The sequence below is a fragment of the Carassius auratus genome, chromosome 40 (assembly GCF_003368295.1).
Source record: "Carassius auratus strain Wakin chromosome 40, ASM336829v1, whole genome shotgun sequence".
Classification (NCBI taxonomy): domain Eukaryota; kingdom Metazoa; phylum Chordata; class Actinopteri; order Cypriniformes; family Cyprinidae; genus Carassius; species Carassius auratus.
In genome coordinates, this window is record NC_039282.1 from 13,918,241 (window position 1) to 13,933,151 (window position 14,911).

Sequence of the window (14,911 nt, forward strand, 5' to 3'; positions counted from 1 at the left end):
TGCAAGTTATATAAAAAAAAGAAAGAAATCAAAATCTCTCCTTTTCAGCTGCCACTGCCAGTCCCTCTTATTTTTAACAATTTCACGTTAAATCAACATTTCTAATGAGTTGTTTGCTTAAACTTGAAGTCAGTTTGAAAAAGGCACGCATTTGAACCCCCATACTGATACATTGTTGCAACCCTAAACCATTCTCACCACCTGGATCCCCATGGTTTTCTTTCTTTCTTTGTGAGCTCACCATCTCCGGGGTCAACAATCTCCACTGTTGCTGCCTCTGGGAACTCCAGTGCTCCCATGACAGGCTCTGAGAGGACAATCCGGAAGGTCTCGGACTGCTCATACCGGCTGTCCGACAAGATGCGCACTTTCCAGGTGGCAGTGGTCTGACCCGGGTTAAACTGGACTTGTTTCTGTGCTTTCCCTCTGAAATCTTTGTCCTTTTCAGCCGTACCATCTTTGGTACCAATACCTTAAGAATGAAAGAGTAAATAAACGTTAAGTAAAGTACAAAAATTTAAGCAAATTAAAATCTTTTATAACAGTGATTAAGCACTAGAGTACAGGGGGGAAAAAGCTGTAAACACTTTAACATGCTGTTGTTTATAATACATTCATTATTGTTCTAAAAGTAACATAACAAATTGTGTATTTTTTATATTCGTAATTTTTTATTACTTTTTTGTATTATTCATGCTATGTACAGTGCTTTTCTTTCAGCCATGTCTGTTTTTGTTCTGATAATAAAATAACTATTTTGTATGGGAACTACACAAATAAACTCAATAAAATAAATACAATGAATAAATAAATGTTTAAATAAATCTAGCTCTTGGGAGTACAAAATAAACAGAAGGTTTTATAGATGTGACAATATACATGTGTCAATTTGACAACCTGCTGCATGTGAACTAGCAAATTAATTAAGACCTTTTTGCTAAGATTGCGTTTGCAATGGAACTACACAAATTAACTCAATATAAATAATATATAAATATAAATTAGTACCATAAATAAATATTTATCTAGTGTTTTCAAGTGAATAGAAGAATGTTTTACAGATGTGCATTTGAGAAATCATTGTCTTTTCTGCTGCTGTACAGGGTCAGTGTGAAAGAAATGAAGACAACTGTCAAGGGGTTGACAACTCCTGTTTATATCAAGTCTTCAGTGTTTCTATGAATCACATAAGAGCTTTGTTAACAGCCAATATAGAGACGTTGCAGTGTGTGTGACGCAACTATTCTGTAATAAAAGTTTCAGAGTGCTATGTACTGTTATTTGGAAAGAGAATAAAGTCAAGACTATAAAGGCTGGTCCTTCCACATCCCTCAGAAGATCTGATGCTCATAGACTGACAGTCTCACTGGTGGATCTCTGTCCACTTGGGTTGAAAAAGGTTTGCACAATGCCAGCAGTGGGCTGGCATGTGCCAGGTGGGCATTATCAGCTGGCAAACAACACGATCTTCCCACCACAGAAATCTCAACGGTCACCAACATATAATGAGATATTTCTCACAAATAAATAAGCAAGTGGCAGGTGAACAGCAGGCCAGCAGCTCGTCTTCTCCAGAAGCCCTGGACCGGAAACGAGGTGAGTTGTGGAATGGTGCTCATGCTCTGCATGTGGATGGAATATCCATATTTTTCATCAGAGCTAGTGGAGGTCTGTCCACATGATCCTGACAGTGTAACCCTGGCTTTTACAGTGTTTTCCATGCTAGTTTGTAGCTCATGTAAATGGAAACTCCCTCTTGGTGAAGACTGAACTGTTGATGCTCCCTGGGAGTTAAACCCATGGTGTTGGGGTTGTTAGCATCATGCTCTACCAGTTGGGCTACTGAAATCTAATATACATTCATTCCAGAAGCTGAAATGTTCGGTGAAGGAGTAACATTTCACTTTGTATTGAATTTGGTTTTATCTCAATGAGAGCAATTTTTCATAAGCATATAAAAATACATAAAGCATTGTGCTAATAATTAAACCGATAATAAACTACATCCTAAACTATTGTACGTTTAGAATAAAATATTCTGAAATTATTCAAAGGTTTTATTCATATTTTAAATATTTTAGGCAGTTTTGAAACACAAGCTTAATTGTACTGTTCTTGCGGAATTATTTTATTTGAGTTACACATATCTGTGTCAGCTGTGTTTTTTTCTTTTGTATTACCATTCGGTCAGTAAGTTTTTATTATTATTTATTTTTGATTTTTTACATATTTTAAAAAAGTGTCTCTTATTGAATTGATTTAATAAAAAAATACAATAAAAACAGTAAATAAAAAACTGAACGGTGAAATATTATAATTAAATATAAAAGTTGTGCTGCTTAATATTTTTGTGGAAACTGTGATAGTTTTTTCAGGATTCTCTGATGAATAGTTAAAATAAATAAAATGAGCATATTTCATCAACACAATAGAAAATCATCATAATGAAGTAGCCATGCATTAATAATGTGATTTTTATTTGACTTTGATCTACCACTTTTCTAATGTGAGGTTCTTGTCTCTCCAGGAACTGAAAGCTTCTTCTGCAGACCCTGGAAACTCAACTGGCAATTGAGTGATATGTGGATTGATATATCTTAAAACCATGTTTCCACTGTTATGAATCATAAAAACTAGTTTTATAATTGTGGATGCAGGCGGAAGTGTAGCAAAGTCTTGAAGCATATCAAGCAACCAAATCTAATGACAAGAGGAGCAACATCAATTGAGGTTTAAAGAGACCAAAAAAGTGATGTTATAAAGAGACTCCATCAGCAGATTAGAGGTCATTAGAGGTCAGTGTTATTTAACATTACAGAGAGGCTTTTTTTATATAAAATTCATATCAGTAGTGCATGATGGGAAATTAAGTGCTCTCTTAACATCACTTACTAACAAATGAGGTCTCGCCAAGGTAACCTCTTCGTCTCAAGACCACCTCCAGAAACTTGGTCTCCTCATCCACCTGGTAGTACTCTTTCTCCAGGGAGATCCAAGCCCAGTTTAGCAGGAAAAGTTGGTTTTTCAGCTTGTTGCCCCCTACAGAGGAAAGAGAAGAAACTTATTGAACATACAGTCAGTTAAGGATTAGTCCCAAAGGTATGGTAATGACATGAATAGAATTGTTTGCTGTGTGACTGTCAATCCAGAGAAAAATGTACAAAACTCTATCCGTTTTTGTAAGAAGTATGCAAAGGCTTTCTCTTTGAAGTAATAGCTTTAATATGGCCCACTGAGGTATATTTGGAGCTGACTCATTCATAAGGGGTACATTTTCATCTCAACAAGAACAGTGTGATATCGGTCAAAATCTCTGATGCAGCGGTGAGGGGAAGTGCAGGTCTAATTGCTTCTTTTCTAATTAAAATAAAAAGGTTTGTCTGCATCCTATCTGTGTTCGTCTGTTTTATCATCAGTGTTTGAAGTGGGATTCAAAGTGAGCGTCCCTACCAGTTACAATCTACACACAGACATCAAACACACACAAACACGGCTTTCTTTCTTATGTACGGATGCAAATAATGGAAAAATGCAATATGTCTTGTCCATCTATGTTAAATTAAATATTCAGAATTCAGCTACAATTACGGAAATATAGGATGGGGTTTAATACAATCAAATTTTGAGCTTGTCTATATGCTTTGGTAATCATTTCATGCATAAAATGTGGGATACAGCTAATACAAAATAAGTAATAAACATATAATACATATACAAATATAACATGTCTAGTCAATCTATGCTAAATTAAATATTCATAATTCAGGTACAATTATGTTATAGTTTAATAAAATCAATTTTGTGGAATTTTGTCCCTGTCTATAAGCTTTGGTAACCATTTTGTGCACACATTATAAAATAATAATAATAATAATTTATAATATTACCAATTAAAAATAAATTGATTCATATAAATTGGTAATAATAATAATAATAATAATAATAATAATAATAATAATAATAATAATAATAATAATAATAATAATAATAATATATTATTATATATAATATAATTATAATAATTATTTTTATTCAAAATTAAATGTAGAAAATAATAATTATCCATTAGCAATCATTAATGGATTTAATATCAGTTCAACAGCTTTTGATATTGGTCAACATTTATTATCATGACTTTGATATTGACATGATTTTAAATGTCGAATACAACTGAAAAAGTCTCTAAAGCAGAACAGGCTAAAATAGTTTATCTATTGATACGTCCTGTCCAACATCCTTCCTGTTTCAATAAGAAATGGCTAGTTTTTCAAACACATACACACACACAAACACACACAAAACATTCTTTATATAACAAAGAGAAAGCTTGATCTGTATGACGGACTCATCCAATCACCATTTGGCAGGAGTTATTTTCCCTTGTTCAGTCCAGCTGGCATGTACAGAGAGAATAAGAGATTGAGAAATCTTCAATCTCTAGGTTTGTCCTGTTCTGGTTTCTTTGTACGAAGCTATCAGTGGACTGCGGTTTGTTTGCTTTTGGCAACACTACACAGTTCATACCCCGCACACTCCTCCTCTCCAGCTGTCATGCTCTACAAACCTGTCACGTTCCACTATCCTCATTTTCCTTTCATACAAAGGGCATGACATAGAGTATTTATACATCTGGGTAATCCATGAATGTATGTGTGTGAAAGCTAGATGGTTGCACCTGTTTTTGTATTTTTACACCTATAATTCTAAAACAACAATCCAAGCATCTAGCATGGTCAATGAGGAAGATTCACAAAAGAAAAGTAAAATAACTCAACAGATGCCTTTTAAAAGAATGTCGTCTCTGATGTTTCACATTTTAAGCATGACAAATATGGATCAACAACAAGACACTTTCCAATGATGCAGTATCATTTGGAAGATTTGTGAAAGCTGCACCACTGGTGAAAACGTCTTCAAGCTTCAAGAAAATGAGTTCGGTGAAACCCTGTCAGATCGAAGATATTAACCGAGAATGACAGAGAACTCAGATCTGAGCTGAAGTACCTGGCTCATCTTCAAAGTCCGACATTTTGCAGAATAATTGGCTGTCTCGACACACTTTTGATGAAAGAGAATTCGAGATTCACAGAATACAATGATTTTAGGACTTCACCGAAGCCTGCTCTCAGTCACACAGCGAACAAACAGAATTCACTTCACCTGAGAGGAAAGATGTGAGGTGAAATTTCAGAATTTCTGTATCTAGAGGCTTCATTCCTCCTAATGAGAAAATACAGTAACTATGTCAAAGAAGCAACTCTAAAACTAATATCATTCTCCTCAGTGCAAATCAAAAAGCACAAAAAGAGCATAATAGTCTCCTTGGAAGTTTGTAGGAGTTGTTTCACGCGTTGGAGAGATTTGTCGACAAGTTCATATGCTACAGAAAGTGAAAAAAACAAAGAAAACTCAACATGTTCATTTTCTTGACCTTATCTGCAAGGACCCTTCAAAGAGTATTTTAGAGGCAATCTCACACACAACAACCTGTAACATCTCTCTCCCACAAAACGACCACATCAAGCTTTGATTTTAATGCACAGACACACATTTGAAGTGCAATATAATAAGTTCAACCAACATACGGTAGGCCTACCATTGTTCTAGTTCCGGCCCACGGTTCAGGTTTTAGAGGTGAGATTGCGTTTTAGCTGAACTCGACTTCAAAGAGTTCAAGGAAAACCTCCCAGTTAATCTACAACTGAAGGTTAAGATTGCTGAGCAGGGTTTGCGTCAATAACACCTAACACCAATGCTTTCTCAAGGTCCTCCTTTCTAGGTCACGGTCTGATGTTTTATTTCCCTGAACCCCCTTTGTAAAATGGAGGCACTACCCACTGCTTTGAGAAACAGCTTCAAATTATTTTTTTTTCCATGTTTCTTAGATGATATGCTGGTTGCTGAAAGCAATATGTTAAGAAAACTAAACTGCTAATTCCATTATACTGTAGAACACAATTTTAAAGCAAGCATTCTTTTACTACCTCATAAAAAAAAAAGAAAAAAAAAAGAGCTGAAACTATCTTTTTACCTCTTATTCAGCATATTTTGGGAAAATATAAAATTTAATCAAATTTAACTAAATTACTTGTACACATGCAATGGTTTTATTCAAGTTATGACATTTTGATGAAAAATAATGATCTCAAAATAATAAAATAAAAGCAATAATTTAATTAAATTAAACATACTGTATATGTAAGCTCAATAAGATGCATAGGGTGAGTTTCCATTTAATGAACAATTGCCCATCACTTTTTACATTACAGAAATGATGATGTCATGACTAAGTTCCTCTGTGCACAGATACTGTAATATAGATTTAGTAGTCACTACAGTCCCAACATCGCATGTCCTGTCTCTCATCAGAACACAATAAGCATGACATCAGCATTTGATGGACAGATCTGTTATGAATAAGACCGAAGTGTGCCAACTCTGTGCCCCCCTGTCACCTCCATGAACACGGAGTCTGCAGGATGCCCTTATTTGGTGACTGAGGAGAGCGAGGGCCCCACCGTGCCCACCATCTTTCTCCCTCCGTCAGACAAACCTACCTGCATTACTGCTGAACACTGACTTATCTGAATAAACTAAGGACCAACTTGGTGCAAAACAGAAAGTCTATGGCTATTGGTATTGGATTGAAGAAGAAATACACCCCTATTCTCCAGGTTTTAGCTTTCATAACTATTTCAGGGGATTACAAAATTCTTAAATTACACTCCCACTCAAAAGTTTGAGACTGATTTTTTATGTCTTTTATGCTCTTTTCTATTATAACAGTAAAAGCAGCAATAGTGTGAAATATTCTCACAATTTCAAAGAGCTGTATCTATTGTAGCATATTTTGAAATTTAATGCATTCCAGTGTTACAAAGCTGAATTTTCAGCAGCGTTACTCCAATCTTCAGTGTCACAACATCTGTTAGAAATCATTCTAACATGCTGATTTGCAGCTCAAGAAACATTTATCTTTTTTTAATCAATGTTAAAAAAACAGCCGTGCTGCTTAATATTATTGTGTAAATAATTTTTTCAAGATTATTTCATGAAGTTCAAAAGAATAGCATTAATATGAAACACATTTTACATTTTTGTGAAATAACTTTTTGTATCACTTTAATGATTTAATTCATGTTAGCAGAGTAAAAGTATTCATTTGAATATTTTTATATAACAATATTAACATGTAAATATATAATGCAATATTTGTAAATCATAATGACCCCAAACTTTTTTTATAGTATTTTTTTATACATTTTAAAAATAAAATAAAATAAAATAACTGTTAAATGGAATTATTATTAAATGTAATAATAATTAAAATATAAAATTGGGTCTTTTGCTCTGGTTAAAAACAAACAAGACAAATGTATCATGCAGACCCATTATAGTGTAGGAGAAACAAATTAGATATTAAATAGGTCTATATTTTTACAAAATGCATACAAAACCCATCCCTCTTTCTCATTTTTTTTCTTTATAATTCCACAATCCAAAGCAGTGATGTTGTGGAAACCATTCTGATGCTCACTTCCTGGGCTTCCTGGGTCACAAAAGCAGGATTCCCATGCAGGCGTGTGAGGAGGAGCTGTCTGGAATTCATTGAAGTCAGCACAGCTCATTTATGTGTGTCTCAAGGAGACAGGGATTGAGAAATAAAGTGTGTTTGCAGCTAAAGGTCATACTGATCCTGGCTCCGTTGCACCATGCTCTGCACTTATAATCGCCGCCGAGGTCAGTTCCCTTACACACCAGCATAAGTCCCCTGCCATCCCAACTCCCATACACACAGACCAAAAGAGGAATTGCCTAAAATATCTTTTCATTGCAAAATACCTTTCACTATGCACTTTTCCAAATGGAAAAATGAAAGGCTAAGAGGCTGTAGAAGCTTCTAAAAGCACTAAATCCTGTGAAAGTCTAAGATGACGGACACATTTCTTTTCACGTTGTCAATACAATGAAACGGTCTTCCACCAAAGCTTTCAGTAAAAGCTCACCCATAAAGCCTTTCCGCAGCTGTCCCTAACTGGTCAGCATCTCAGAAATGTCAGCTGTGCAAGGTATAACATTCTTTTAAACATTTTAAAGGAAAAATCTGCAGTGTAATTCCTTAGTTAGTACATTGTGGGCATTGCTGTGCCTGCACTCTGCTTTCAGACCAGGCAGAGGGCTTTATGAAGGTCAGTTTTCACTATATGCCTGGAAAACCCTGGCACACAAAAACTAAATCCTGTAACTTGGAGTCTAAAGTTATACTTTGAGAGTGGTAGGACCCTTGCTGTCTATGGAGGGTCAGAAAGCTCTCGGATTTCATCAAAAATATAAAAACATTTGTGTTAAAGATGAATGTAGATCTTATGGGTTTGAAACTAAATGAGGATGAGAAATTAATGACAGAATTTTAATTTTGGGGTGAACTATCCCTTTAAATGTGAAGTATTCCTGTGGCTTATTGGTAGAGCATTCTGTTAACATCGAAAAAGATTGTGGGCTGTGGGTTTTGCACCAAATCAGAATATTTCAGAAGAATATTGTGGCACTGAAAACTTAAGTGATGGGTGCTGAAAAATTAGCTTTGCCATCACAGGATTTAATTCCATATAATGCAGAATGTATTTACATTATAATATTACAATATACTTTAATTGAAAACAGTTATTTTAAATCACATTAATATTTCACAAAACCACTGTTCTTTCACAGCATTTGTAGACTGTTAGGTTAGGGTTAGTAGAATAAGTTGGCGTACTTGCAAAGGTAATTATAGTCAGTAGAGCATCTGCTGAGCGAACATCAAGTTTTAGCAGATATTGAACAGACAGTCTACTAATGCTAATAACTGCTAGTTGACATGTAGTTGCAAAGTTACTTATAGAATACCTAAAGTGGATTATCAAATTAAAGTGTTCCGTTAAAAGCTGTAAGAGTTGAATATTATACACCATTTTCAAATGTGATCAAAAGAAAAGCCATTTAAAGCTTCTCTGCACACAAAACCATAGACTAAGTGGAAGAAACGCTCCCTCTCCCTTCCCTGTGATCTCTTTAAAGGCAGAGAAAGGCTGAATGCCATTCCAAAGCACCAAGGTCGGGTCTTATCCCTGGCCACTGCTCATTATAAAAAAAAGAAGAGGATTAGAGCACAGACTTGGATGGACACAAGATTATTAAACAGTGCTTTCTTTCACTGCTTTTTGATTGAAAAAGACCAAATTCAACTATGGAGCAAATCAACGTGAGAGTCTCTTTTTTCTTCACTTTAAGGATAGATAACACAGCCACTCCAGGAAAATCCAACCCTTTTCTCTTTCTATAGCAATAAATAGTTTAGCAATTAATAGCACATATACATTTACATTACATTTACATGTATTCATTTAGCAGACGCTTTTATCCAAAGCGACTTACAGATGAAGTCTTGACTTCCATGATGACTTACATATACATTCCCAATCCCCTTGTCTTTGGAAAGTGGGCATAGTATTAATAATTCACTGTAATGACACTACAGATTTCCTGATTAGCTAATGGAAAACTGCGGCAGAAATAGAACAAGGGGATTATCAGGCATTTGGAATAACCGCTTCACGATGAGAGACTTCAAAAACGCTCATTTAACATCCTTGTGCAGCTATATCAGTAAAAATGTCCTCTCCACCAACTGATTGGTTTAATTGCTAATTGTTAAGATCAGGAATACATGATGGCACTGAAAACAAGAACAAATTGTAGTCTTTTAGCATGGCAGGACCTCCAGTGGGCACAAATAAAGGTCACTGACAATTATGCACAACCTCTGAGCGCTCAATGAGTACATCTGAGGTGACATTAATCAAACGTATAAATATATATATTTACCCAAAGTATGGTTTTAACAGGTGACGTAGAAACTAATTGTTACTGAAGTCATGCATGGTAGCATATCATTTCAGGTGGACAAGTTTGGTAAAGTCTACAGCAACATGTCAACTGGTTGAAAGGAGCATTATACACCCAACTTAGAAAAGCAGTAGTGCATTTCTCCTTACTATTGGACCATTGAAAAACTTAATGGGACTTGAAGAGGAGGAGGTGAAGAGGCCTCACTGAGAACACTAGAAGCAGAAAGGAAAAAAAACAACACAGGCATATAATGATTCAGGATGAGAGGGACGTGACAATGAGAGCGGCACTGTGGTTTTTCTTGACCCCTCAATGACCAGTGTTTGCTGGCTCATCAGGCAGAATAATGACAGCTTGTTTGCTGAATGGCTTCAGTGCAAGGACATGGTGAGTAAAAGCCGGGCCCCCGACTGTCAAGCTTCATGCTAATAGCTCTGAGATTGTTTGTGGCGAGCCTATTCTCCCCTCTGGGAGAGTTCCAACTAAGCTGCCTCTTTTGGAAGGACATGTTTGAACAGCATCAGTCAGTCACTTGTTACTTTTCTGAGTGGCTTGCCACAAATCTTTTCTCAAAAACAGGGATCGCTCCTGTATATTCATGCAGAGAAAGATGCCAATTTGCACCGCCTGAAACAACTGCTTTCGACCTGTCAAAAAGGTAACATGGGGAGTTACTGGAAAAAGACTGCCTGTTTCTCAACTTTAACTAGCTACTGGAAAGATTCTAATGTTGTTCTATAGGAAATTGGACAAAAGATGATATAAAATTAAAATTTGGGAAGATAAAAACAAAGAACACTTCAAAAGCACCATATTGAAAGGGAGTTTCTGTGTTGTTGGACTGATTTAAAGGGGACACATTGGAATATTTGAAGCAATATTCTATTGCATAGCTTGTAGGAGATAATACTAACACTACCTCCTGAAGTCAATGCAGTAAAGGCAGCTAGTGCTTTTCATAAGTATGGAAACAAGATGCTATATTAACTGTATATTACCGTCCAATATTAGTTTGATCTCAAAAGTGCGGTCACTGATCAAGTCACAGTAAAGACAATTATAATGTTACAAATGACTTCTGTTTCAAATAAATGCTGTTTTTAACTTTCTATTCGCAAAAGAATCCTGAAAACGGATCATGAACAGTGTTCAACATTTATAATAATACAAAATGTTCCAGAAAGAACAAAATCAGCATATTAGTATGATTTCTGAAGGTTCATGTGACATTGAAGACTGGGAAAATTGCTGCAAAAAATTTTAGCTTTGCCATCATAGTGATAAATTACACTTTATACATGTTGAAACAGAAAACAGTCATTTTAAATTGCAATAATACTTCATAATAATTTCATAATTTCATAATCAAAAGAAGGATAGATGAATGGATTTATCCCAAAAACTACAAATATCAATTAAAATGTATTTATATACATTTATTTTAATTCTACATACCTATAGACATAAACATCAATGCTGCTGATGCTCCTCTGTTCAACACTGCTTTGTGTGAAGGTCAACTGACATATGGAATGAAAGGTTTCATTATCAACACTAATCTGTTAATGCAAGCTGCAGACAAAACAAATATTCATGCTTTTATACACTGTTTTTACGTTGCAGTTAATTAAATACAACCATTTCCCTGTTTATCAGCAAAGATGTGAATTTTCAAAGGACTGAGCAGCCAACCAAGGCTTTACTTATAAAGGGGTCATGAACTGGGCAATCAAAATTCCCTTGATCTTTTGAAAAATAAGAAGTCATTGAACTATAAAAACATTCTGTATATTTCAGAACTCAAAACTTTCTCATTAGTCTAAAAACAGATTATATTGAAGCCAATTATCCAAAGCACCAGCTTGTGGAATGTGCCACTCTATGACGTAATCATAGATCAATGCCTGCTTCTACATCACTGCAAGTTTAGCCCCGCCCACTTATTTGTGCATGTAGTGCAAATAAAGAGAGAGGCAGATGCAGGTCTACACAGAAACCAAACCATAAAGATGCTTAAAAGACTACAAGATGCTGTTCAGTGCCAAGTCTTTGTCCAACCTTCCATCAGATCCCTACATTAGCTTTATTTTTAATGTAGTTCCAGACTGGTCAGTTAAAGTTTGGTTGTTTGTTCATTTCATTTAAGCACAGATTCGTTTACAAGGCACAATTTGACCATGGATTTTCTGAAAGACTAAAATTAAAAGATGAATCTGAGCCGACTTGAATGGATCCGACAGTAACGTCGCACCAAAATAATTAAAAAGGTCAGTTCATGACCCCTATAATGGTCTTGTGTGTTTATAAAGAACACAACAAAAAAAGTCTTAAAGTACTCTAAACAAAGTTTCCAAATGCCCATCATGTCCCTTTCAGTCTTACTCTAGAGACTAAAAAAAACTGTTTAATGGGACTTACAAAGTCTGAGTTAATTCAGACGGAACGGATCTAATTCATGGAACTCTATTCCATTCATTTTCCTCATCCAAATACTTTCATTTGAGACCAAACTGAAGTCTAAAATGGCCGTACATAGAATTAAGAAATAAATTACAAGCCAACATACCTGGATGTGTAATAGTGTGTAGTTCCTACATACTGGAAAGAAGCAAGTAAAGCTAGAGGACAAGGAGGAAGTCTGCAAGAACTCATACCATAAAGAAGAACACTGGTCTGGCTTGACATAATATTACACGGTGAGCATAAGAGCTGAGTAGTCTGACAGATAATGTGCTGTAAGACATAAACAAACCTTAAGTGTGCATAAAAATTATCACTGCTCTTATATTTCTAGGTACACAAGCATGAAAGGCCACTACCATGTTCTGAAGTGGCATGCTGATACATTCTGGACAGCCGGTGACCTTTTCACTGAAAAGTGGTATTTAGAGTGCCATTTCTAAGAGAACTCTGCTTAGAAAGCTGTGCAAAGCAGAAGAGTAACACAGCTGAGTGGAAAACTGTTATCTGATCTTCAAATAAGTCATAATTAGAGATGCCCAAAATTATATTAGAGATATTGTTTTACCAGTAGGCCTACTGACTGATATTTTGCTGAAATAAAAGATTAAATTTTACATGCTCATTTTCCCTTGTTTTACATTTAGATTTTTTATTTGCAATCAGGAATTGCTCATCGGAAGTTATTCTATAAAAATGAACAATTTAATAACAGTTAAAAGTCATCTTTAGCAAATCTCAAAGTTTCCATTTTTATATTGCAAATTCATAATGTGATGCAGCATTTAACCAACTGAAAAACAGCCAACAGAAACAACAATATATATAAATATATATTTTTTTTAATATTGTAAATGTTTTTACTGCCAAAAAAATAATAAAAAGAAAAATGGATGACCTCAAACTTTTATATATATTTTATATATAAAAGTTTATATATAACATATTTGTGTTTTTTTATTTTAGGTTTAGTTGACTATAACCCTGCTTACTGGCATATTATTGATATTAGTCTGGATTTTAATATCAGTGCATCGTTACTCATTTTAACAGAATTTTTTTTTTGCTATAACTAATTTCACTGTGCAAACATTCACAGTAAAGGGTGGACAAAGCATATAAATCCCTAAGCCAGTGACTTTAAAAGCTAGCTAAACTCAAGGGTCAGTTAACCTGGATGGTGACAAGATGGATGGTGTTGAATAGATCTGTTCTGACCTACAAAAACACTAAGAAATTTCCTATTCATGTGAAAGTACAACGGCTTCACAAATATTTTCTGCAACTGTAATTGCACCTCAATGCTACTCTGGAGTAAAAAAAGTTCAAGTGAAGTAATGCCTCTGTAATAGAAAAATCGAAATATCAGTGAATCCTACGGCTGTAAATATACATCGCTGGCCATTTTCAGGTCTCCAGGACAAATTCCAAACAGACTAAAGCCCCAACAACACAAAAACACATAAATTAAGTGATTTACTTGGTTTAGTAGGGCAAAAAGGCATGCTGACGCTTAATCATATGTATAGCGCTATGATGAACAGCAGCGAATAGGAAAGGCTGTGCAGCTTTTACAGACTAAGGTGCTCACGCTGCTGTCCTGGGGTTTGAAGAGGAGGTCAGTGTGTGCGTGTCATTGATTTGCAAGACGAAGGTTGCACTCACAGCCAGTACAGATTGACTTTCATCCCCTGGGATTGGGCTGCACTCACTGATGGCTCTTCACAGTCTGCAACATGTGCTAAATCCCCATTATTTCCTTGTAAAACTCAAGGTTACAAGGACAGCAGAGAAAAGTGCTAGAGCTTGGGCAAATGCATTGACTGATGATTAGACAAGTGCTAAAGACATGCAGTGTTAATGACATCTATTGACTAATCATGAATACATGAATAAATAAATCGATTGAATGAAGGAAAAAGGGAGCTTCACTTTACTACTGCAAAGCCTGTCCATTCATTAGCTTTATCCCTCATGGTCCTTAAATCCATTCAGTCACAGTGCACATCATTCATGTTAATGAGTACTGGTGTCATGCATTATACTACAAAATGATAACTTTAAAATTCAGTTTAAGGCATTTACAGCTGTGGGTGTGTAACAACTCTGCTTGTGCTTTATGTCATATATTGGTTAGTTTTATTACTAGTAATAATAGCTTAATGTGAAGGATTAATCCATATTTAAAACTGTATTTCCTAGTAATCTTCCAGTGAGCTTTAACCTCTGCAAATTGATTGAGTCAATCACTGATATTAAGAAGTCTGATTCATGAACAAATAATTCAAGCCTTGATATGGTGAACTGAATGACATTATAAATAAAAAAGCTCTTATTCAAAATAATGATTTCTTCACAAATCAGACATATCTACTTAACTACACGCTAAGTTGAATAACAACATTAGAAGATTTTGGTCTGTTCATCAAACAGAAGTATTGCATGGTTTCATAAGACTTTGAAAGTAGAGCATGAACTATTTTTTATGATACTTTTGCATCCACTTTGAATCTTAAAAGCCTCAGTCCACATTCAGTGTAATGTCATGTCAAAAAGCAAC

The 14,911-nt window shown here is 35.1% G+C and overlaps 1 protein-coding gene across 2 annotated transcripts in view; it reads right to left on the bottom strand.

Moving 5' to 3' along the window:
- LOC113058651 (FRAS1-related extracellular matrix protein 2-like) overlaps positions 1-14,911 on the bottom strand; it is a 54,118-nt gene that overhangs the window by 22,019 nt on the left and 17,188 nt on the right. For both annotated transcript variants that reach the window (XR_003278018.1, XM_026226755.1), the window contains exons 3-4: positions 2,893-3,039; positions 242-472 (exon numbers count right to left, since the gene is read on the bottom strand). Coding sequence is in view for 1 of the 2 variants with exons in the window: in XM_026226755.1 (XP_026082540.1) it covers positions 242-472; positions 2,893-3,039 (378 nt within the window). In the remaining variant the exon portion in view is untranslated. The remainder of the gene's footprint in view (positions 1-241; positions 473-2,892; positions 3,040-14,911) is intronic.